The sequence below is a fragment of the Vombatus ursinus genome, unplaced genomic scaffold, assembly GCF_900497805.2.
Source record: "Vombatus ursinus unplaced genomic scaffold, bare-nosed wombat genome assembly UNPS02000582.1, whole genome shotgun sequence".
Taxonomy (NCBI): Eukaryota; Metazoa; Chordata; class Mammalia; order Diprotodontia; family Vombatidae; genus Vombatus; species Vombatus ursinus.
In genome coordinates this window covers 26,347,456-26,372,186 of record NW_020940360.1, presented here as the reverse complement: position 1 = coordinate 26,372,186, position 24,731 = coordinate 26,347,456, and the positions used below count along the sequence as shown (strand labels likewise).

The 24,731-nt window shown below is 37.2% G+C and overlaps 1 protein-coding gene across 1 annotated transcript in view; it reads left to right on the top strand.

Moving 5' to 3' along the window:
* SIM1 (SIM bHLH transcription factor 1) overlaps nt 1-24,731 on the top strand; it is a 75,027-nt gene that overhangs the window by 39,546 nt on the left and 10,750 nt on the right. The window contains exon 9 of the mRNA XM_027856654.1: nt 6,271-6,436. Within this exon, the coding sequence (XP_027712455.1) occupies nt 6,271-6,436 (166 nt within the window). The remainder of the gene's footprint in view (nt 1-6,270; nt 6,437-24,731) is intronic.

Here is a 24,731-nt window from a genome sequence, read left to right as displayed (position 1 = left end):
CACCAAAATTTACAACAGAGATCCTAAACTCTCCTAAGGAAATTAGATGCTTTATACAGTGGGGATATGTATTCTGGGAGAATATTTTAATTTTAATGATATTTTATCTTCTAAACACTAAATATTAAATTAAGCATTATTCTGATCATTGCATATGATGTGAAGATAGGCTTACGTGTATAATTGTTTTACATCCATTTTCATTTGGAGCACACCTAATGAAAGGATAATCTGTATGAAGGAGCAATTACAAAAATATTTGCTAAGCTAAGGGGCTGCATTGAGTAGGTTGGCAACTGTGGGCTAAGAAAGACCTATGACAATGAGATTACACAGTTTCACAAGAAAAAGGTGAATCTGGAACTGTTTTAAAGTTTAGGGTAGATGCAGATGACAAAATTTGTGAACTGAATGGTTCTTGACTACCTACAGTTGAATAAGATTATGCTTGCTCATCTGTGCAAATGGAGATGCAATTGACCAATTCCAAGCTTTAGTGACTGCAAATTACCCATGTCCCACTGCTTTTAGGACCAGAAACCCCATTGGGATAATTGCAAAGCTAGTCTTAGAAGGGAGATGAGCAATTCTCTGCTATCTAACAGGGGAAGAGAAATAACCATTGTATTTACCTTGGTGGAAAACATTTGGAAATATGTGGCAGATGGCTTATCTTAACTGATTCTCTTACAGTTATTTAGGAGAATTGAACTAATCCTTTCTTGAGATGATTACCTACAATGTTCTAAATATGGTCTTTAATGAAAAGCATTTCTAAGGAGATTTTATGTAATGGAATTCCATGCAATATGGATGTCAAAACCTAATCATGTACTAAATTCTTTTTCCTAATTAAAGCTTTCTGTTATTCCCTTTTCAGAGTCTATCCTATTCCACAGAGAAAAATTAAAAGGATTTGTTGAACATGCATATACATTTCAAGATATATATTCTTATGAGAATGTCATTTGCTGATGTGACCAGTCCAGGCCCAACCCAGAAAGGTTTATCTCCTATCCCTTTCTTAGAGGGTACATAGTTAGTGTGCTTTTGGACTTGCTTGATGGGTGCTTCTCAGGCCTCTACCTTACAGATCAGAGCCTTTCGTGCAATCTTAGACAGTTATCTGGGGACACTGAGAAGTTAAATAACCTGCTCAGAGTCACACAGTCAGGTTATAATAATAGTAAGACTTGAACCTAGGTCTTCTTGACTATGAGGCCAGCTTTCTTTCCAATTACAACACATTGCTTTTCTTTCTTCTCTTTCTTTCTTCCTTCCTTCCTTCCTTCCTTCCTTCCTTCCTTTCTCTCTCTCTCTCTCTCTCTCTCTCTGTCTCTCTGTCTCTCTGTCTCTCTCTCTCTCTCTCTCTCAACCAATACAAAGCTTTTGGCAGGGAGCACACCAACAGCAAGTGAAATGCCCAGAGTAGAGGATAGATGTAGTTTCTTATGGTACCTTGCTCTATATTTTGAGTCTGGTGTTTCTCAATGAATATGGATACTGTGCTATGCAGAGAATAACAGTATCATAGATTAGAGCTGAAATGGACCTCAGAAATCATCTAATTTAATCCCTTAATTTTAGAAATGTGGAACCTGTTGTCAAGATGAGGTTAAGTGACTTGCCCAAGGTCACACACATAGTAAGTGGTAGAGCCAGGATTAGAACTCAAGTCCCATGACTCCAAGGTTAGTGCTCCAAGATAGATGATCAAAATCCTCCCAAAGTGAAGTGCAGGTATTTTGCTTGTTTTGTTCTGATGTGCATATTTTTCTTCCTTCCTTCCTTCCTTTCTTCCTTTTTTTCTTTCTTTAGATTTGTGAAGCACTTCTTTTACATTTAACTTTTATTTTTTTTCCTCAGTTACATATAAACAATTTTAACATTTGTTTTTTAAGATTATGAGTTCCAAATTCTCCCTCTCCTTCCTCCCCTCCCCCCTTTGAGAAAGCAAGCAATTTGTTATCGATTATACTTGTGCAGACATTGGCGTGCATCTTTTAAAGCTTCAGCAATGGAGACCTTATCTTTGTAAATGTTTTGGTCCCTAACACTGAGAAGATCTACTTAAATGAATGGCAGTGGAAAATTACAGTAAAATAGCAGAAGAATTAAAACATTAGAATATAAGCTGCTTGTGAGTAGGGATTGTTTTATTCATTGTATTTACATCCCCAGTTCTTTGTACAGTGCCTGGCATTTAGTTGGTATTTAATAATTATTCGTTGATTGATGAGTGGTTAGCTTCAGTGAAAAAGAGTTGTGATATTTACTAAAATATAGAAATCACATCATTTCCTTGCTATGAACTTGAAGGATTACTTGCTTCAGAATCCCAGAGAATGTCATTATTTTTGTTTTTAATACAGGGACAGCAGTTTTTGTTTGTTTGTTTTTCTGTATTTTCATTTCCTTTATACAGTGGATCAGAGCGTAACTATTTCCCATTCTATATGTCCCAGTAACCAGAATTGGAGAATTCTGTTTGTGTCTTTCATTACAGAGGTTGGAACTAATGCCTCTTTTTACAATCTGGTGGCATGTGTGGTACTTCTCCACCTGCATGCAAATGTCTTGTTTATCTCTGAAGTTAGTATTTGAGAAAACAGCCTCGTGATAGCGGTAGTCATGCATCAGCGATATATTCATTAGCAGTATAGTGAAACTCACCTTGTAACATACAAATGGAGGAGTTCTGTGATTAGAACAGTGTTTCCTAGTACAGTGGCTCATTTCTAGTCTCTCATCTGTGCTTTGTGTAGCTGGAGTACTGCTCTGCTTAAGTATGAGAGAAAGTTATTTCTTCTGACAGGTTGCTTCTTTACTCAATGTTCCTTATAGAAGCACCTCTCCATCCCTATAAAAACAGAAATTGCTGTATTGATAGATAATATAGCCCATTCATTTAATAGGTTTACTTGTCCAACTGTTGACTTACTATATGCCACCATTGTAGATATTTTGACATTTTTGGCCATTTACTAATTTTAAAAGGTTTATCAGTGTGTACTATTTTGGGACTAAAGTTCTACTTCATTGCTTCTTTATGGCATGGGGATGACTTGACCTCTTGAAGAGTATGGCAGTGTATTGTGAGTTCCTTGAGGGCAGGGACTGACTTTTTTTTTTTTTTGGTGAGGTAGTCGGGTTAAGTGACTTGCCCAGGGTCACACAGCTAGTAAGTGTCAAGTGTTTGAGGCTAGATTTGAACTCAGGTCCTCCTGACTCCAGGGCCGGTGCTCTATCCACTGCGCCACGTAGCTGCCCCTGAGACTGACTTTTTGCCTTTCTTTGTGTCCCCAGTGTTTAGCACAGTGCCTGGCACATAATAGGCTGGAGTAGCCAGGTGGCTCAGTGAATAGAGTCCCAGGCCTGGAAATTAGGAGGATGCATCTTTCTGAGTTCAAATCTGGCCTCAGACACTTAGTAAGCTATGTGATCCTGGGCAAGTCATTTAATCCTGTTTGCCTTATTTTCCTCATCTGTAAAATGAGCTGGAGAAGGAAATGGGAAACCACTCTTGTATCTTTGCCAAAGAAACACCAAAATGGGGTCACATGGAGTCAGACATGACTGAACAACAGCAAATAAAAGTGTATTGACTGACTGAGTGCAAGCTTTGTCAGGTTCTTTCAGGCTGGAGGGGCTTTGAGTGTAGAACACTTAGATTACACTACTGGTTGGAAGATAAGCCTAGCTTAGGTCAGAAGAGCTCCTCACCAGGTTGGGCCATAGAATGATAAACTTTTCAGCAACAGCAAATCACACTAATAAGTTAGAGGAGGGCTGAAATTTGTATGGGCAGGAGGAGTCTCCACACAAGTGAAAGGTTTCCTTGAAACTCTGAAATATTGCTATCACATTGTAAGTGCTTAGTAAATGCCTGTTAAATTGTATTGAATCCAGAAATAGTGGAAGAATTTTAGGATATTCAAATTATTAATGTGTTAAAGTGGACAAGAAGCTGGTCTTGAAGCTAGGAGGACCTGAGTTCAAGTTTCCCACTATGACACACTGGCTGTGTGACCCTGGGCAAATTACTTAACCTCTTTGTGCTCTTGGCAATTCTCTAAGATTTTAAATTTCAGAGAAGGTTCCCACCTACACTGGTAGAGCAAATCACTTCACCCAGGAATTCACAGTACTTTTAAAATCACATCTAATTTGTGATTCCTCTTATCTTGGAATTTGAGTATGATTCATTGTGACTTTGAAGCAGCTAGATGGTATAGTGGCTAGAGGGTTGCGCCCTGGGTCAGGAAGATCTGAGTTCAGCAGAATAACCCTGGGTAAATCACTTAACTTCTCTTTCTGTCTTATTTTCCTCATTAGTAAAATGGGGATAATAATAGCTTCTACCTCCCAGGATTGTTGTGAAAATATAAGATAATATTTGTAAAGAACTTTGCAAACCTTTAAGCATTATATAAATGCCACTTATTACTTGGAAGTGAGAAATTAATCCTTGTTTACCTTCATTGCCTCTAGCCTCATAGTGACTGAGCTATAATATAGATTTAGTAGTCATTTCAGAGTTAGTCACAGACATTTTCAGGAGCTCATAATCTTCACCATAAACCAACCCTTTTCCTCTCCATATCGGAGCACATTCAATTTAGATCTTTGCTCTTGAGTAAAAATTCAATCAGAAAAAGCACAGTAATACACAGTAGCACCCTCTTTAAAAGTGAATATCTCTGTGTTTTAATAAATTTTCACAAGGAAAGTTACATTAGAAACAGGAGACAGCAGCTATGTTCCTGGTTGCCTAGACAGTAAAGGACAAGCCAGGGTACTTTGTCCTCTGAGTTTTCATTGTTTTATTGACAAAATGGCAAATTGTGGCAGATTCTAAGCTGATTGACTGGCTATCTGAGGGTGAGCTCTCTTGGTCAATAGACAAGACCTTCATTTGCCCTGCTTACACAGTGGCTAATCAGAGGACAGAGAGATGACTGGTACTTTATAAGACTTCTTGGATTTGTCTAAAAGTCTTTTCTCATAAACATGGACCATTTGGTTAGCAGATGCACTGTTGGGAAAAATAACTCAAATTTGAAAGTCTTTCTTATTCCTCCAGTTTTCTGCTTTAGCCACAGAGATACAGGAAATAGTAATCAGCAGATATTTATTAGCATTTACTATATGCTAGGTTCTATCCACTAGATGTAGGAAATGCAGAGATATATGAGATATGGTCTCTGCTTTCCAGGAGTTTATAAAGTCTTGTACAAGTTGTATATACATGAAAACTAGGTACAAAGATTAAATGCCAGCTAGTCAGGGAAGATTTCACAGAGGTATCAGATTTGATTTGGGCCCTGGGGGATAAATAGATTTTTGATGAAAAGAAAATAGGGAAGTTATTACAGGAAGGAAAAATTGTGTGAGCAAAGGCTTGGAGAGTGCAAAGTGTGTTCAGAGAACATAGTCTGACCCAAAGAAAGGTATAGTAGGAAATAAAACTGGAAACATAGCTATGTAGGAGTAGATTGCAAATGGCATTAAATGCCTGACTAAGAAATTTGAAGTAAGTAGCATGCATGGATTTGTACAAATCTTGATTCAACAAACATTTATTAAGTACTTCCCTAGTCCAGAGTACATATAAAGTTTTAAGAAGACATGGCTTCTGTCTTCATGAATCTTATAATCAAATAACTATGAGTTATTAATACATATTTTCCTATCTTCCCAAGTTTTTATTCTTTTAAGAGGATTTTTCATTTGTCCTGAGTTAATGGATAAGAGGACAGTCTCAAATATGATAATTGTAATATTCTGAAATAGTGCAGTCCTTGGAAATTGATATTCTGGGAACTGATGTTTTGGGGGACATCCATTTCTAGTATGGTTTTACTAAAGTCCTGAAGTACCTCATCTAATCTTTACTCATCAAATAGCTACATTGCAGAAGGACCAGTAGAATTTGTTCTATCATTTTGTACTTGAAAAGATAATAAAACAATAAAAACTGATGAATTGTGAATCAATATGGATGGATTACATTAATCAAATATTATGATTATTCTGTGATAAGTATGATAGCTAAGTCTAAATTTGTTGGTTGAATTTTCATGCCTTTCTTGCATTAGCATTAGAGAAAGTGAGGAATATGAAAACATTACCTGTTTTTCTCTCATCTTTTCAAGTACTTAAAAAAATTCCCCCTTGTTTCAAACACAGATTTTTATTTCTAATAAGAAAATTCATGAATTCAATATATTTATGGGATGTTTAAAGTCTCTACTTTTTTATTCCTTGCAGAGATACAGAATATAAAGGACTGCAACTCTCACTGGATCAGATCACAGCCACCAAACCATCCTTCTCCTATACCAATGCCACACCCACCATAACTGACAACCGGAAGGGAAGCAAGCCCCGCCTCTCAAACACAAAATCAAAATCCAGGACATCTCCATACCCTCAGGTTTGTGCAAGGGTTGCTGCAGATATTTTCTTTTCATTTGATTTAGCTTGATTTTGTTTGAGGAAACCACAGGATTGATTGGAATGTGTCATCCAGCTTTAATACAATTGAAATTTCCATTCATCTAGAAGGTTTTCTCACCACTGATGACTTTTTTTAAAATAACCTGTTTTCTCTTAATCCATGGGACTTTCCCACTTTTCAACTAGCAGAAACAGATCTCAGAGGATGATGCCTTGATTTCTTTTTGTTTGTTTGTTTTGGTTGCATTTCTTTCAGTACCCTAAGTCTTACACGGAGAATAGCACAGTCCAGCTTTTTTGGCTAAGTATCTTTTCCAAGAAATTTTATTCTAAACTATTTCAAGGAAGCAGCCAATTTGCCAAGATATAGAGAGGTCTGGAGTTTGGAGTAAAAAAATTCTAATCCTATGACCTAGAATTGAAGGGGGAGCAAAGTAAGAGACTTAGGCAAAGGATCAAGGATGTGATTCCCTGTGCAGTTTAGAAACAGATGGGCTGTTCATGAGGAAGAAAGAAGCAGAAAGGCTATTCCAGATGGTAGGAATGATCAAAAAAGTAGCTCTGAACTCACTCATCTTTGTCAAGGGTGTGGATAGAGACCCAGAGGAGGTACTAGAAAAATACCAAAAGATAGTATCAGGAATGGGAAGAAATAAATGTCATGAATCTTTTCTGGTTCGCAGGGTCTAGGTTTTGGCAGGATATATCAAAGAGAGAAGAAATATCTTCTCTTGCCTGAAGAATTCACTAGAGGACTCAGGATTCTCAACCTCAAATATCCAATACCCTGTGGCCCTCTTAATTTTTCATTTTATCTTCAAAGAATCATCTCTAGTTTCCAATAACTCCCTTGAGCAGCAAATGCTAAGAGATGTTCTCTGTGATTCTAACACATAGAGTAACTTTATACAACACAGAACAAAACTGGGTTTATGAGCTTTCCTTTTCCTCAACTTGTCACTTCAAGGTACCTTTTTTTTTTTTTGGTCTGTTAACATCCTTTAAAAGGAATGAAATCAGAATGTCAGTGGGTTCAGGAATTACCAAATTGTCATGGCTAAGTGAACCTGTTATCTGATTTTTGATTGCTGTAAACACTGGGTATGTTAGGGAGGTTTAAACTTTCCATAGAAGGACCTTGTTTCTGTGAAGTCTCTCAGTGGTAAAGAAGAGACCTTGTTGACCTTAGATGCTGGCCAGCATATGCCTTCAATTTTGTGGAGTGAAAGCATTGCAACTTGTAATTAAAATGACTAGAGATGACATTCTGTCTCATTAAGACAAAGATTTTAATGAAATTTTCTTAACTTCTGTCAATGAACTTTTGAAGAATCTGTTCTGCCCTCGGATACCTTTATGTAGCCCCCTTTACTTAAATAAAAATGCTGGGCCATTTATGAGGCAAAAAAGTAGATTAAGAAAAACTAGGGTATAGAGAGGTTTGTTTATTGTTGTATTTTTTTTTTTAATTACAAATTTGGAACCAGAATTCAGGCTCCTGATTGCTAATCTAGTTGTACCGCTGAAACACCATTTTATGGTTTTCTTAGAATTCAGTTTTATGCATCTCAGATTAATGCAGCCTTGTTCATATGACAAATGGAGTGCTCAAGATTTTGCATTCTTTTGTACTCTTATGGGACTGCTCTGCAGTGAAATCTGGTTAATCTTCTCTGTGAACACCTGTACATTTTGAATTTTTATAGTATGGTATATTTTCAGTGTATCATAAAAGTGAATTGGGTAATTTAGCTGTTATGTGTCTAATCAAAGCTCTCCTTCAAGTTTAGGTAGTCAGTTAATTCTGTAGACTATGGTATAAATGTGGCTCTAGACAATTACTGTAAGGAAAATAACTGAGATATACAAAGCCACCTATACATATGTACTTCATAGTGTTAGAATTAATACTCAAAGGTCTCAACTTCTAGTCTTTTATACAAGCCAATAAGCTGGAGAAAAATACTCATTTAGTTTCTCTAGAATATTCTTGTTTGGTCCAAGAGGTCCATCTGCCTCAAAGTAATTGTCAGTACTGAGTATGTTATATAAATCACTAGTCATTTATCAAGTACCTACTTCATGCCATGCTCTGTGCTTGGCATTGAAGATATGAAGACAAAAATGAAACAATCCTTACCCTTAAGGAGCTATCATTCTAATAGTGGAGACAATCTGTACTTAGAACAATTTCTTAACATTTACTTTCATAGTGATCAACAAATATTTATTTAGTAGCTCCAATGAAAATGTCCATTGTTTAGTGCTGTGAAATATAAGAAGAAGAATATTGCATGGTTTCTTCCTTCAAAGAGCTTACAATTTAGTTGGGGAGGGAAGATACATACATATGAAAAGTTAAACAACAAACAATATCAGGTTGTTGATGTAGAATGACTGTCATGTGAATGAATATGACAGACAGTATGTGGTATAGTAATTTAGAGGGATGAGAAACCACTTGGTGGTCAAGAAAGTCCTTATAGAGAAGCAGTATTTGGAAGGCAAGATTTGGTTAGGCATCAAGGAGAGGGAACAGTAGTGTGTGTGTGTGTGTGTGTGTGTGTGTGTATGTGTGTGCAAATATAGTAAGATATAAAGTGTATTTATGGGAGGACTGTGACTTAAATGGAGGAATGTGAGCTTAAATGGAGCAGAGAATTCATGCTGAAAAGTTTTAGGAGATGATGTTGAGAAGGCAAAAAGATGGAGATCAGATTATAGAGGTCTTTGAATGCCAAACTAAGGAGTCTGGACCTTATTATATAGCCTGGGGAACTCAACAGTTTTTGAAGTGTGCCCTGGTAAAAGTGGACTTTTAGTGAGATTAATCTGGCAGAATACTTAGGAAGCAGCACCTGCACTTTTCCTCAAAGGAAGCTAGGAATTATTTAAAACAGAGGTGAGTAGGGATGGAATGTTGAGTTGGGGGAAAAACCACTAGGCCAATTTAACAAAAAAAATTTGTTGATCAGTCATGTCTGATTCTTCATGACCCTATTTGGGGTTTTCTTAGCAAAGATACAGCTCATTTTATAGATGAGGAAACTGAGGCAAATAGGATTAAGTGACTTGTGAAGGGTCATACAGCTACTAAGTATCTGAGGCCAGATTTGAACTCAGAAAGTCTTCCTGACTTCAGACCTTGCACTCTATCCACTGTACCACCTAGTTGCCCCTTAACAAAAAGTAAAATATTTTAAAGGGAATAATATTAAATAAATCTCAAAATGTAGGTGGAAATAAGATTGGGATCAAGTTTTAGATGCCTTCCTGATCCTAGAGGCTATAAGAAACCACTAAAATTTTTTGAGCAAGGACTGTGGAATTTTGCTTTAGGAATATTAAATTAGCAGTTACATGGAGAATTGATTGGAATAAGGGGACTAGTTAGGGACTGTTAAAGTAGTATGGGTAAACAGTCCTGGATGCCTTAACTAAGGTCTCCACCTTAATACAGTGGCCATGTGAGTGGAAAAACTGTGAATACTGTAAAAGGTCTTGTGAAAGTGACATTGACAACTTGGAAACTGACTGGATATGGGAGTGCTTGTTGTGTAAAAGGATGGCCATTCAATCAATGCCACTGGTGGTATTGAATTTTTAACTATACTATCATTATTAAAAACAACAACAAATAAATCAAAACCCTTTATGAGGATCCACACTCAGTTGTTTCTGTGTTTATAATCTCTGGAGGGGTGGGTGAGTAGGAGGGAAGGCGAAATGATTTGCATTGAAAATTCTGAGTGGAAGGATCTTAGGATCCCTAGGATCACAGATCTAAAGCTTCAAAGGCTCTTAGAGACTATTTTGTCGAGATGTCTCATAAATAAAAATGAGATAATTGAGGCCAGGGAGGTTAAGGAATTTGTCTACGGTCACATAGGTAGTGAGTATCAGAGGCAGGGTATAAACCTCAGTCTTCTGACTCCAGAGCCAGTCTGTTTCAATTAACAATCATTCCTTAAGCCGGGCACTGTGCTAAGCTCTTGGGATACAAAGAAAGGCAAAAACAGTTCATGCCCATATGGAACTCATCTCTAATGGGGAAGACAACATGAAAATAACTAGGTACATCCAAGATAAATATAGAGTAAATAGAAGGTAATCCCAGAAAAGAAGGCCTTAGGAGCTGGGGCACTGGAAAAGTTGCCATGCTATAACAATTCTTAAGTTCTATAGAGGAGATGCTGTGTCTCTAAAAAGCTATTTATGTGACAGTGTGCAGATTCTATAAATATAAACTCTTAGTCTTCAGGCTTTTCCCTAAATATTTTAAGATCTTGTCTTTTCTAGGGATGATCAGAAATTCCTACTAGTCCTCTGAGGAAGCAGAAACTTCAGCATGGTATTTTTGTTACTATTGTTCAGAAAAATTTATTATAATTAAACTAAAATGTATACATCCCACTCTTAAAAACCAAAACATAATGTACTGGTGTGATAATTTAATTCCATGTGCTCAGGGTAAACTGAAGAACAATTTTCCTGTGTTGAAATCTGAGGTTTGATAAATTTAAATGAATGATTTCCCCACTTCTAAAACTCTAGTGTCAATTTCAAAACTGTGTGGAGGATCCAATGTCATTGTTCCCTACATTCTGAGATCTGAATGGTGACTGCTACGGGACACCAAGAGGTAGAACAAACCCTCAGGTACTGAACTAGATCCAGAAGCTTCCCATTCCCCTACTTTATTGCCAAGGAATGAAATATTTTATTATGAAAAAGGGCCTCTCTAGGTCCCAAGGGCATCATAAGAAGTTTCAAGTGGGAAAAATGAAATTCTACCTTTGGAGGGGATCAGTTCTCCTTAATGTCTCCACATAAGCACTACAGATTTTCAAACTAGGACCCTCTCTCAGTGAGGAAAGAAGATACAGAACCAACCTTATCCACCAGAAGCCCAGGAATACACATATAGGTACATATATGCATGCATGCATATACCAAGTTTATAACTATAATGAGATAAAACTCAACATGTGTATTTTAAGCATGTAATACTACATTGGGCATGACCAAGGAGCTCAAAAATGATCCCAGAATTTACTTTTATGAATGGTTTAGCCAGAAAGATCTAATGAAAATAGCAAAGGGAGAAGATATCCCAAAATGGCCTCTTTTAGTTGATGGGAAAACCTTGGGGCATGTGACAAAGGCCCTACTCTGTGTGTGCAGAAGGCCTGCACCCTGTACTACCACCTCCAGAGACAAGAGGCCAAGGGCCATCAAGTCAGAGCGTACTCAAATGGGAGAGGAGGGGTCAGACGCTGGTTTTTGATTGTCTCTGTGTGGCCTACAACGCAGCTTTTTATTTTTGGTCAGACATGCTTATTAGCATCTCTCTGTGCTCCTACTCAGGTTATTTGTGGAAGGAAATGATGAGCCAGCCCTTCATCCCCCATCTTGGTGTGATGATCCTTTTGGGACTGAGTTCAGACTTGATTACATTATGGTCACTTTAATGAATGGCTCAATCAACTTTCCACCTCTGTGTAATACCATGGACAAGAGAGGTCAAAAAAGAAAGCTCTTGTTTTGAATGGTCTTGGAAAAACTCTTATAAGCAACATTCAAGATAATTTTCAACAATTCTGCACAGATCTACTGGGTTGCACTAACCTACCTCCATTTCAGCTGAATTATCCTGCCATTGAGTTGTATTTATAGACATAATACATTCCATTATCTGGACATCATTCAGAGTTCTCCTCGTCCGGAAATACTGAAAGCATGGAACTTACTTTCCAATCCAATCTAATACAGAATATTAATGTTTTTGACTAACATTACAGATTTAACTTGCTATTTCTTACTTTAATTATATTTTACATATCTACCTATGTATACATATTGTTTCCCCAGATGGAATATAAGCTTCTTGAGGGCATGAGGATGAGGGGAAGAGAAGTGGTTATAAGTGAGAAGGAAGAAAATATGCATAGCACATGTGGATTTGTACACATATGTACAATTATGTCTATGCCATCTAGAAGTTACTTACAAATTGCCTGAATGATGTTCTTATTGTTGAATAGCTCAATGGAGAGAACACCAAATGTTAAATTAGAGAAAATGGATTTGAGTCCTGTGACTTTGAGCAGGTCTCTTGGACACTCTTGATTCTAATCTCCCCATTTGTAAAATGAGATTAATAACATACTACCTGCTTCAAAGAGATATTATGAGGAAGGCACACTGTAAACCTTAAAATGTCTTGTAAATGTGTTATTAATAATAGCAGTTATTACTTTTATGTATGAGAGGGAGTGAATTTGGTCGTTTTCATTTGTCATAAGTACTATTTACCTGTAGGCTACACAGTAATTTATAGTCTCATTATTGTGCTTGAATGCATAATAATTAAAACTTCTCTAATATAAAGTTGGAGACATTTTAATTCTTGTTTCTGAAGTAAAGTATTTTGAAGATATGCTTAATTCATCCTGGTATTGATTTTCCCTTTTCATCATCATCTTATCAACTCCTGGTATTCCTTATGGTGCCTAGAACAGAACCAAGCGTGCATTAGCACTTAATAAATGCTTCATGAATAAATGAATAGAATGAATGTTGAGGCAAAAGTGATCAGGTGACTGAGAAAACAGTAGGTAATAATGTGTCCTTACATGTATTTAGTTCTTTACATGACCTGCATGCTTCTGCCAGATTAGTAACTCCAATGCACTGCTTTTAACCTATCACACTCCTGCTTAAGGACTTAATGGCTGGTCACTGGGCAAAACCATTCAGATATTCCATTACCTAGCTCCCAACCTCAACTTACTTCACTTCCCTTTGTGAATCCAATATTTCAGAAATATCGGACTGTTCTCTAAGTATGTCAGGTACTTAACTGCCAGCAAATCTTAGTTAATCCCATTCTTTCTTTCCACCTATCAAGTTTTGCCCACCATCCACATAGAATAAAACCCTAGTCATCCTGAAGCATCTTGCTTAAATGCTACTTTTGCCATAAAGTTAATCTCTGATTGTCTATTATCCAGAAGCAAGATTTCCTTTTTTGTTTGTGCTGCATAATCAATACCATTTATGTTGCTTTGTTTTGTAATCATTTGTGTCCAGTTAGATTGTAATCACTCTCTTTCCCAGCATATAGCAGTATATTACCTTGTACATACTTGATAGTCATTTTGGAAGGAAAAAAATGAATGAACTGATTTATAGAGTACCTGTCGTTGCAGAATGCTAGAAGAGTTATCCCAGGGCCAGAAAAAAGCCAGAAAAAAGCAACATGGTGAATAGTTTCTTACTAGAAGGCAATGAAGAATAGAAGTTCCTAGAGGGATGGGACTGTTATTTTTGTCTTTTTATCACCACCCATTATTTAGCATCAATATCATTCTGTGACTTTTAACTCATAGGGATTTAACAAATGTTTGTTGAATCAAAGGGGACAAAACACACATATGAACTAGCACTTCAAGTGTAAAAATGATATCATAGGAGTCTACTATGTGTAGAGAGAACTTGTCTACACAAACCATTAAAGTGTATATTCTAGGTTTTCCTGGTTAATGTCCTACCTGAGATTCTTACTAGCTGCATGACTCTAGAAAAGTTGTCTAATCTCCCTGAGCGTCAGTTTCCTTATCAAATGTTATGTTCTGGGATAATGTAGGTGAGGTGTTTGGCAAAGATACTACATAAATGTCAATTTAAGATACTAAATAAATGCCAATAATTATTATTAGAGCTTGCACTTCACTGGCATGGCTTTGGAAAATCCGTGGCCAATTCCACAACCATGATGAGACATCAAAGCTTTCCTTTTATGGAAGCACATAGTAGGAGCTTAATAAATGTTTGTTGAATTGTATTGAATTAATAACACTCTACTAAGTTCTGTGGTGGATGGACTTCTTGTCTATCTATTGAGATAATGTGTGTAATGAGCTTTGCAAAACTTAAAGTGCTCCCAAGACACACATTCAGAAGAGAGGAGACAGCAAAATTCAAAGTTGTTTTTTCCTTTAGAAAAAAGAAAGCAACTCATGCTGCTTAGTTGACGTCCTTTTCAACACAGTGCTTCCACAGGGACCAACCAGAAGTCAGTGGTTTCAGAAGCAGTGGGTCAGGCCACATGCTCAGAGAGTTAGGGACCATGCTCTAGTCCTGCAGATCAGGGGTGCTTTCCTGATGACTCCCATTATACCATGATCATATCATCATTATATTACAGGCTTAGAAATGGTTAAAGAAAATGGAGCACTCAATCACTTCTTGGCCTTTTATACTAAAATACAATTTTTTTATGCTCAGTGGCCCTAGAAAATTTTATTGAAGTCAAGGCTTGTACACCCTTCCTTCATAATATATCTTATATACATTCCTTTTTTAAAATCTCTACTCTAGTTCAAATCTTCATCATCTCACCCCTAGATTACTGCAATGATTTTCTAATAGATTTCTTGCCTCTAATGTCTTCTCTTTCTTTATCCTCCCTAATGTGTATTCTCTTATGGCCAGTTTCATCATGTTATTTCCCTGATGAAAAACTTAAATGGCCTCCCTTTGCCCATAGACTACAACTTTGTGACCTGGCACACCAGACTTTCCACAATCCGGTCTCAACTTTTTTTTCAAACCATTTTTTCTTCAGATTCTTCTATACCAACCTTCTATTTGCTTCAGTCAGACTTGTCTGTTCACTCGATGCAAAATGTAGCATGCACACTGCTGTTTTTCCCCCTCAGCTGTTGTATATGCTGTTTCTTCTTTTATCATCATCTGCCTAAATCCTATTCATCCTTTAAGGCCCAGCTCATTATCCACTCCTCCGTGAAGATTTACTTGGCTATACCAGCCATAGTTATCTTTTCCTTCTCTGAATCCAAAGCACTGCCTGCCTTGATTACTACTTTCTTCTTAATCATATGATCACATTCCACTTTGTAACATAGTTTATATTATTTATTATGTTGTTTGACTTTTAGCTTGCCCTTTTCTTGCCAGAATATGGACTTCTTGAGGGTAGTGACTATGCTTTGCAATATCTTCCAAGAAACCTAAGCAAAGTGCTATGTTAAGTAGCCTAAATAAATAACTTTTGAACAAATTATGAGATTTCCTTTTGCTTGATTAATTCATCCAGCAAGTATTTATTGGGTTTATCGTAAGTCACTACTGGAGCCACTGAGGGAGTCTGAACTTACTTAATAAGACATGATCTTATTCTCCAGGTGGATTATAATTGAGAGGGGAGGGAAGACCCATACACATATAATACAAAGTAGATTTTTTTTGGTGCATAAAGAGACATAAACAAAGTACTTAAAGAGTTCATAGAAGGCAGATGTTACTTTTGACTGGAAAAGAGAAAGTCATGTTGGAAAATGGCCAGCTAGTATTTCAAGTGTCAGTAGAGATAGACGTAGTGCGTTCTAGGCATGTACAAAGTAATGGAAGTAGAAAAGCAGAATACATAGTTAGGAAATAGGTGTCTGGTTCGGATGTTGCATAGGAGATAGGAAGGGGCACGGTAGGAGGTAAGGCTGGAAGCGTAGGTGTGACCCAGACTGTGGAGAGCTTTGTTTGGCAGGTTAAGGACTTTGCACTTTATTTAGTGGGCAGTGGGGATCCACCTAGGGATTATGGGCAGCCAAGTGACACGATCACATTGTCTACTAAGCATATTGTTCCTGCATGGAATAGTGGATAGATAGCTCTATATTTAAAGTTAGGAAGGCCTGGGTTCAAATTTTGCCCTACATATTTGTTAGCTGTGCAGGCCTGCAAAAATAATTTTGTGAGCCTCAGTTTATTCATCTGTGAAATGTGGAAAATAATACATGTAACCTTTACCTCACAGGGTTATTTTCAGGACTAAGTGAGGCAAATTATGAAGCAGTATTTTGCAAATTTTAAAGCACTTTAAGAGTGTCAGTTGTTTTGGGATCATCTTCATTGACTACAGAGGAGAGGAATTGATCACCTGAACTGGGATGATGACAGTGGGAATGGAAGGAAGGGAATGAATGGGGGGGAGATATTGTGGAAGTTGTTCATCCTTCATTTCTGAAGAGGAGCAGTGACATTATAGATGATGTCTTGATGTGCTTGAATTGGATTTAAGTGATGAAGAGTTGTGCAAGGTCATCAGCCTCATTCTCTTTTTCTGAGTCATCAAAGTCCAGTGGCAGGAAAAAAGTCAAGACAACTGGCAGTGGCCTGGAGTGCAGTGGATGACCTTGGTGTCTTCGATGCCTGGACAGTCTCTAAGAGCTTCATAGCACCTGCTTCAGCCACTTTCATAGCAGTGGGAACAGATTGTTCTCATCCACCCATTCTAGGAGGGAAAGTCTTAGCATGCTTGGGATAGACATCCCCCTAACTCACCACCAGGTATGAGGCCTTGTTGGTTACCCTCAGCTTGGTTTAGTGAAGTCCATCTGCCCAGATAGTTTACCCAGGGTGTTACTACTGTGCATGCTATAGCTTCTTGGAGCCACAGGTGACAGGTGGATTTAGGTATACACCAAAGGTGGATAAGCATCCCTAAAAAGAGCTTGGCAGTGTTAAAACCAGAGGTGCCTCCTGAACACTCTATACACCTGATGGCTACCTAGATGAGGGTAGCTAAGGAAGGAGAAAAGTTAATTTGGAAATTTCTTGCTTGGGTTGCTGAGAGAAAAAGAGCACCAGTAGCAGAAATAAAGAGAAATAATGGGAGCCCAGAGAGGGGAAATGGTTTGCCCCTAAACTCACAGGTAGTAGCTAATTAATTTAGTTAATTATTTATTCAGATCTAAGTTTTTCAGGTATCCAATGCTCTTTTCACTATGTCATGCTGCCTCTCTGGAAAAAAGAAAAACAACAAAGCTATAGTTGTAATCTCCTGCTGACAAGGTGAGTTCACATCATCTTTTTCTCATATGGAAAAAAAGATTATCTGGCTAGGCAACATCTTTCCAAAAATACTTATTAGTATCTTGGTACAAAATTTCATCTTCCTTTTGACTTTCTAAGTCTTTTAATTACTGTTTTATAGACACTGAGAGTTTGCCTTAAATCTATGGAGAAGGACATTACAAAAATGTTTGTTTAGTGGTTTGAAATTGTGCCTTTCTGAGTTCTTCACTTCCTTCTAATGATGAGCTTTGCACATCTTTTGGATTTAGTTAAAGCAGGAAAAGGGGAGGTCTTTGAAAAGGACTTAAGGAAAGCAGAAAACATCTCCTGGGCACAAAGGTTTGAAGGTTGAAACTTACTATTCAAGTGCCATTTTGAGTAAGGCTAGAGAAGTAGGAAGAGAATCAAATGATTTCCAGTGTCAGGATACTAATTGAGGAGAGAACATTCAAAAAAGAAGGAGGCATCCAACAGTGTGTGATGCTACAGAGAAAGACTAGGGATATTGGTGATTACCAAGTTCCTGGTGACCTTTGAGAGATTAGTTTCAATAGAGTGTGAATTATAGAAGCCAGATTTCTAGAGATCAATAGAAGGGAATGGATGGTGGGGAAACGGATATAATTAATATGGCTCCCTTTCTCTAGAAGTTTGACAATACAAGAAGAGAGATGGTATAGTAGTTTGGGAGGGTAGAACAATAATAGCTCCTATATAGGGCTTGAGGTTTTACAAAGTACTTTTCAAATCTGTGTGCTAAGTAATGTAAGTAGCAAGTATACAGCTAGAAAATATCAGAGTTGGGATAGAAATACAAGTCTAATTCCAAGTCAAATGCTTTCCCTACTCTATCACCCTGCTTCTAAGGAGTAATAAAACACAGTTCCTGGCCTACTATGATCTGATGGGTGTTTGCATCGGGTTCTGAGAGCATATGCAAAGAATAATAATACCACAATGCATTTATCACAGGAATATGGCAAGACCATTAGAGAGATGTGAACAAAGAGCAGTGTGAATTCTCAGTAAGGAGAGGAATTAGAGTTGGAAGGAACCTTAAAGGTCCTCCTCTTCAGCCTTCTCATTTCAGAAGAAATTGAATTAAAGAAAAGAAGGGGATCATGCAAGGTAATATTAGTAGCAAAGTTGAGATTTGAACTCAGGTTCTTTGACTCCAAAGTTAGTGAGTTCTCTTTCCACCTACCACACTGCTATATCTAGGTGGAGGCAGATGACTATAGACCAGGAGTTGAGGGGAAGTCTCTTTAATTTTAAAGGGTATGAGAAAGAAGGTTCAACACAGGCTGGGGGAATCCAGATGAAACACTTTTGTATACCTGATCCACAGGGTACTTGCCACCTAGCAAAGCAGCAAGGACAATTCAAACAAGGCACCTCTGCTATTTTGCTTATCAGCCTGGAATTTGTCATCCAGAGAATGGATGGTGGAACAGGACTCTGGAAATGCTAAATGTCACTGAGCTTCTAAATAAACCTAGCTGGGTTTTGTTTTGTTTTGTTTTGTTTTGTTTTGTTTTTGTTTTTTGGTGCTGCTGGGTTTATGGAGGGAGATATGACTCCTCATGGGTAGAAAGAATCCTGAGGTGATGCTGTATATCTACATAAGAGTAGAGTTAGTGCCAGAGCCTTTTGGAGGAAATTTATATATGGTTGCAGTGACTCTTAAGGAGAGATAAAGTGAAGAGCAAAAGACTCTTTCAAAGAGAAGTTGCAGACATTTATGAGTAGCTGGCTTCTCAGTTTCCAGATTGCCTCCCTAGGGACTTCAGAGACAGAATTTCCTCTTGGGTCAGATTGGACCCTGTCTTTTGGTTTAAGCCAAGATCTTGTCTCACTTCCAGCAGAAGAGCTCATTCATTCTTGTGTATTTTCTGTTATATTGTAATCCATAGAATTTCTGCAGTTTTAAAAAAAACTGTTTTGCTTAGATAAATGAGTTTACCCATCATGTACAATTTGTGGTGAAAGGAGCTAAGCTGGTGAGTATAAGCTAAAGGTTAACTCCTCCTCCACCACTTCCTTTTAAGAACAACCAACTTTTGAATCCCTAAAGAATCATACTACTAGACAGCCACTATTTGAAGGGACAAGTCCGACATGCGTAAAGGAAGGAGCAAGTATCCATTTATGACCTTTCTCCTCCTGGCCTCAAAGCAAAAATCACAGTCTCCCTTGGAGAGGAGTGGGCCAGATTCCAGAGATATTTATCTACGCTGTCTGTCAGCTGTATTTTTACAATTAGATAACCCATGTAGACACATATATTTCATGGTCATACATATATCCTACACATAAATGTAGTGAGGAAGGTTTATTACAACAAAGTCTGCTCAATGAAATTTCATTATAGCTAAATTTATGAAACTGTTGCTGCTGCTAGAACAGCATTCTTCCATTCAAAATTTAAAGGGGATGGCTCATACCTCCTTTAACTTTACAGAATAGGATTTCACTCATCCACTATGGAAGCCTTTGAAAGGTTTTAAAGAGTAGGCCTTAAGCATCCATAACCAGGAATTCTCACATTTTCTTCTTAGATCATTCATTCAATCTTCCTCATATTTCTGGAACACATTGTAAGCACATTGTCCTGTATTACACTGTGTTATCCCATAAAGTCAAGATTATGATGTGTATGCTTTCATAGATGATAACTGTTGCTGCTTTGGATTTTTGTTTTTTGTTTCTTGAACTTTAGTATCTTCTGCTGCTTGGCTCAGAAGGAGAAAAAATAGAAACATTTGTCTGTTAACTTTGAGATTAAAAGAAAGATATGTATCTTGTTTGTTTGAAAGGGATTAATTTGGTATAGGGATCTTAAGCTTCCATTTCTTTCCTCAAAATTACAAATGTCATGGACTCTCCCTCCAGGTTTGGGGTAGGGGATGGGCTTAGTAGTGGTTGCCAGTCTGCCAGCATAGTCTGAGCCGTCTCTGTGCAATTATACTGCCAAGAGCAGCCTGTCTTCTTTTTGTCTTTTCCCTCAGCCTCTGAATAAACCATTGAGAGACCCAATAAAGCGTTTCTAAAAGAGGTGGAGCAGGTGGCACCACCTGTACCCATCTCATTCAAGCCCATCTAATCTGCCACTTAGTTGCGGGCAATCAGATAGTGACTTGGAGGAATGGGTGGACAGAGTGGAGTGCTTCTGGCTCACGCCCTAAGCCAGCTATGGATGAGGATTACTATTAAAATTAGTGCTACTGGTCATGGAAAACTGGGATTTGCCCAATTGTCTCTAGATGTTTTTGTATTATCTGGACAAGTTGGAATGAGCAAGCATTATCATTTCCACCCATGGGCAGGATGAACTCAGTAAGATGAAATAGTTATGGGTAATGCCTGTTTAAGAGAGTGAGCAAGTATATCTTTTTAGACTTTTTTTCTCACCTTTGGAAAAATGTGTTATTGTTGGAGTTGTGTGAGTGAGTGAGTGTGTGTGTGTGTGTGTCTGTGTGTGTGTGTTGGGGTGAGGAATGAATTTTATGGTTTTGGATCCAGTTCACTCCATTTGTAACCCTAGAGGAGAATCCCGATAGAGTTACTTTGGAAGTCAATCTGGCCCTTGGTTCCAGATTGCCGATTCCTTTCCAGCTGCATATCACGTTGACATCAAATGAGATGTAGACTGTGCTTACTTTTTCTGTGAGAAAAAGGAATGGGTTGAATCCCAGAGACATTTTTGTTACTGTGGGGGCTTGGATTAAGGAAAAGTCTCTGCTATTTCAAGGGGCCTTTGCAATTTGCTTAAAAACCTCACATGACCCTATTAATGAAATAATTCAGAGACATTACAGGTAAAAATAGAAATGAACCTCATTCTATTCAGAAACAAACAAACAAAAAGATTGAAATTTAGATTAAAATAGAACAAACCTAAAATCATGAACATAAATTGACTGCAAGTAATTAACATGGATATGTTTTATTAAAATTATATGCTGGAAATTTGGCAGTGGTTATCTATACTCAAGAACAAGGAGTCTCCACCTTTTATGTATCACAGATCTCTCTGGCAGCACAATGCAGCTTATGGACCCCTTCCAAGGATAATGGTTTTTTAAATGCATATAATAAAATACATAGGATTACAAAGATAACCAATTATATTGAAATAGAGTTATCAAAATTTTTTAAAAATAAACCCAAGTTAAGAACCTTTTCTCTGGAGGCATAGAAAAAACGGCCTTGAAGTGTTTGGAATCTATGCGTAATTTAAATGTTGGTCATTTGGCCAGTCATCTGCCACAGTTATTTTGAATAAAAATCGAAACAGTATGCTCTCTATTATTAAGTTTCATTGCTACTGGAATGCATTCTCTAATTTTTCTTGACGGAGATTTTTTAAAATTTGAATTCCACAGTGGTTTTATGTAACACATAGATTTAGCAAACATGACTGATAATCCTAACCAATAAGCTTGCATTTTCTAAAGTTAAGGTACTGTGAGAGCATGAGAGCACCCTGAATTATCCCCACATTTTCTAAATGGATCATTTTAAAGATGAGTATAAATGCCTGTCACCAGTTGCTTTTTAAGGACATTGACCATATTACCAACATTGGCCACATTCAGAAATATTCCATTTAAAGTATTTTATCTCATTGGGAAAAAGATCTTTAGGCTGTTTTTCTCCATAAAAAACAATATTTACTACCTATTATTAATACATTTAATGAATGATAAGGTGGCAGACAAAACCACTCCATACTATAATTATTAAAATAGATGTGGTATATGTGGAAAAATAATTATAAATTTCTCCCATTGTTGCAGTTTCAGTAAAGTTGGTGTTTTTAAACGTTAAACAATATTCTAAATGTTAAACAAGATAACCTTTTCAAAAATTTTCATACTAGATTTAGCCGCATTTACCTTTGTTGATAGTTCAGCTGCCTTAAAAGAGGCCTGTGGGTTTATTTGGCCTTTCTGATTACTAAAATAACTTCTATGATAGTATTTTTGAAATGCATTTTATTCTGACATTAGTTCTTCTCTTCTCCTTATGTTTATCCTTAAGGAACTCCTGGCAACTTTCAGTGTGCTCCAAATGCTAAAGCAAAAGTCTTTTTTTTTTGTTATAGTAAACATGACTCCTGTTTGAATGAAGAATCACCAGCAATGGGGGTTATTTTAATGGACATGCTGTATTACTTTAATCTAACCCTTTCACCATCTGTTCTCCCCATAACAGTGAATGCAAAAAAGAACATATTTTATGTTTCAGGGTTACATTAGTAAAAAGTAAGATAAAAGTGATTTAAAAGCATGCATATGTTCTCAGTACAATGCAGTCTGCATCTGTGATGTTTTTTCTCATGGTTAAGACACAAATCAAGGAGAAAGCTGCTCATGCCTGATATAGTGAAAGTTTTCATGGAAAACAGGACTTTACCATAAGAGGATTTCACTATATATTTTATAGCTAAAAATGATAAAAACTTGAATGAGCTGCCAGGAAAAAAAATAGATAAATGTAACATTTATTATATGAACATCTGGCATTTTTCCTGATCTGGGTTTTGCCTCCATATCCAGATGAATGCTGAGCACCTGCCTACAACACATTGTTGAGAGAAGCATGAATCTTAAACATATTACCCCAAGAGGAATGTGCATGGCTATACCTACTGCACACATTTTCCTTTCAGATTGGGGGCTTGATTAGAGGAAGTACCCAGCAAGGATTTCCCACAGTGGGTGTTTTGGTTTAAAGCAGGCCCTTTGGGAAAATTTGCTGGGATTTCATGCCACTCAGTGTCCTCTATGAGTTTTATCATGTATTTAACCTGTGAGAATTGAACCTAGTCTGTCTTGCTCAAATATGCCTTCCTAAATAACCATTTTTGGATAAACCTTTATCCCCAAAGCATTTGCCTTTTTGCTGATAGGCTGAGCCTGAACTTCCAAAAGCAGTTTATGCCTCAGGGAGGCACAGCTGTATCAGGGATTAGGAGCCCAAATTGAGAGACAGCAGGCATTGTGGCTGTGGTTTGTCTTTTCTGCCAGAAGTGCAGTCACCTCTATTTAGTAGGTGGAAGTATTGCGGTTGAACAAGTAGATCTTCCTCTATTTATTTTCTTAACTGGTCACAATAGAGGCATCACGTCCTGTCCAAATGAGGGATCCAAAAAACCTACGTTCAAGCCCTGCCTTCTATAACATGGTTGGTCCTGTCAAGTCTAACCTCTGAGCATCCCCCAGGAGACTCTTCGAAGACTTGAGTTGCAAACCATAGAGTTTTCTTATCATGAATGCCTAAGTCTATTAAGTTACACGTCGGGACCAGTTAAATAAAAGTGATTACAAGGAGTGACTTTTTGAAAAGTCAAGCTTAAGAGATGAGAAAAATTGGAGTTGCGGGGATTAAGAGAAGAGTTAATATTGGAGGAATGTTCAGTATAAAAATCAGCTTTCCAGGAGAAAAAATGGCTCTGGTTGCAATAAAATGAACATATATTAGTTTCCAATGAGATCTCACTGACTGATCTGTGGAGACTAATTCAAACATAAGATTCAAATATTTCTTTCTTTTTTTTTTTTTTTTGGTTCAGAAATAGACTTTTGTGGTTCCTCAGTCTTAAAAATCAGAGAAAATGTCACTTGGATTCACTATGTAAAATGACTTTGGGGGAACTTTGTCTTTTGATAGAAAGGCTACAGATTTCAGAAGTTTATAATGTCACATTTAATGCTAATTGTTTAGAGTCACTACAATGGGAACAGAGTTATCAGTAGTTGCTTCGAGATCCCTTTACATGGATATGTGGTTTACAAAGAATTCTCGCTCATTTATTTTTATCTTCAGTTTTAATCATATCTCAAAAGTTTTGCTTTTTGTTTAGAAACAAATCCTATTAATTAACTAGAGTGAGAGTAATTGAAAGATAGTATTTGGAAAACTGAATACAGGTTTTTAAGGCAGGTTTCTTTTCCAAAGCTATTGACATGTAACTTTGGGCACATTATTTCAATTTTTAGGTCTTTTTCCTCATATTGGTAAGATCAGTAAGTTAACAAATATTTATTAAGCTTCTGCTCTGCTCCATATCCAGGGCTAGGAGCTGGAGCTACAAATACAATCAAAGAATCCCTACTCTCGAGGGGCATACAGTCTAACAAGGGAGAGATAACAAGTACATATATAAGTATATGCAGAATAAGTTTAAAGGCATTTATATTTTCTTCTAGAAGCAATGGAAAGCCATTGGAGTTTGTTGATCAAGGGAATGGCATGGTCAGACTTGCTGCTTAAGACAAATCACTTTTGAGGAGGATGGACTGGAAAGGAGAGAGTCTTGAAGTTGGGAGACAACTAAGACTGTTACTGCAGAAATCGAGGAGAGAGGAGGGATCTGATTGAAAAAGAGT